Source organism: Arachis duranensis, chromosome 7, assembly GCF_000817695.3.
Source record: "Arachis duranensis cultivar V14167 chromosome 7, aradu.V14167.gnm2.J7QH, whole genome shotgun sequence".
NCBI lineage: Eukaryota > Viridiplantae > Streptophyta > Magnoliopsida > Fabales > Fabaceae > Arachis > Arachis duranensis.
Window position 1 is genome coordinate 7,754,757 of NC_029778.3, and position 1,253 is coordinate 7,756,009.

Below are 1,253 nucleotides of genomic sequence, written 5' to 3' on the forward strand. Positions count from 1 at the left end.
GAGAGGACGTCAGCGGCGGGCTATACTGGCAAGGACGGCGTTGGGAATTCAACAACGTCAAGGGATGATGGACTAAATAAAGAGAGATTGGGTGAAAGGATAATATTTTAATATACTGAAGTTACGTGACGAAGAAAAAAACGGAAGAATAGAAATGTGCTTCAACGAGAGTAGAATTTTAATATTTTAAAAAATTATATTATTTTAAAAAATTATATTATTACCCATCTCAAATAATAAATTACAACTCAATTATGGTTAAGATAATAATCAATTAAAATGTGACATATCATGAAAGATAACTTACCTGTTATTTTAGAGGAGGTTGAGTAGAATTTTAATTTTTTTTAATCTAGACTAATATTTAAAAAGCAACAGTTCATTAAGACAATAGAGTAATGGTAGTGGTTTAATTTTTTTCTTTTGGGTGAATATAATGGTTTAATTTGATATGTGATGAAAGATCTCAACTAGACACAAAATACGTACTAAATGTTGAAAAGTTTCAACAAAATGAAACTGAAAACAGGAGAAAAAAGGCCAGGATTCTCGCATTGAAGGGAAAAATTTATCATCACACGTATTTATATGAATTGTTAGGTGGGTCCCACTAATTCTTTCATATTGAAAATTTCTAGTGTGTTTTTTACTGCTATATATATGGGTGTGGAAGCACCCGTTTTCTTCATCCTTCTTAAGAAATTACAGTGTCCACTAAAAATAAGAAAAACAAAAATGAGGTTCAAATCAGTTCTCTTGTGTTGCCTTTTGGGATTGGTTCTTATCTCAGCTGTAATTGCTGATAAGCCATCTAGAGATGCTGTCCAAGGTATGTGAATTTGATTCAAAACAGTAATTAATTCATTCATGTTTAATTTTTGGTAATCATTATGTTTTTAGTTTAATTTATACATTTGAAATTTGCAAATCAATTTCAATTCGTTTTAAATATGATTATCAAAGCCACATTATTTTGAGATACATTATATTTGAGATTTAATTTTAAATCATGTAATAATATATATGAACGTAATTTTATCATGCAGCTGTAACGACGGAAGACCTAAATAATCCCAATGTAAGATGCTTGGGTTTTACAATCAATTGTGGCGGTGGAGGTGATGGTGGTGGCGGCAGTAGCGGCAGCGGCGGCGGAAGTGGTGGTGGAAGTGGCAGCGGAAGTGGCAGTGGAAGTGGCGGTGGAAGTGGAGGAGGTGGTTATGGTGGTGGCGGAGGAGGCGGTGGAGGAAGCG

The 1,253-nt window shown here is 33.8% G+C and overlaps 1 protein-coding gene across 1 annotated transcript in view; it reads left to right on the plus strand.

The window, feature by feature from the left end:
• Positions 1-664: 664 nt before the first annotated feature.
• LOC107496818 (uncharacterized) overlaps positions 665-1,253 on the plus strand; it is a gene marked incomplete in the record, with an annotated part of 1,289 nt that continues 700 nt past the window's right edge. The window contains 2 exon segments of the mRNA XM_016118147.3: positions 665-829; positions 1,047-1,234. Coding sequence (XP_015973633.1) covers positions 736-829; positions 1,047-1,234 — 282 coding nt within the window.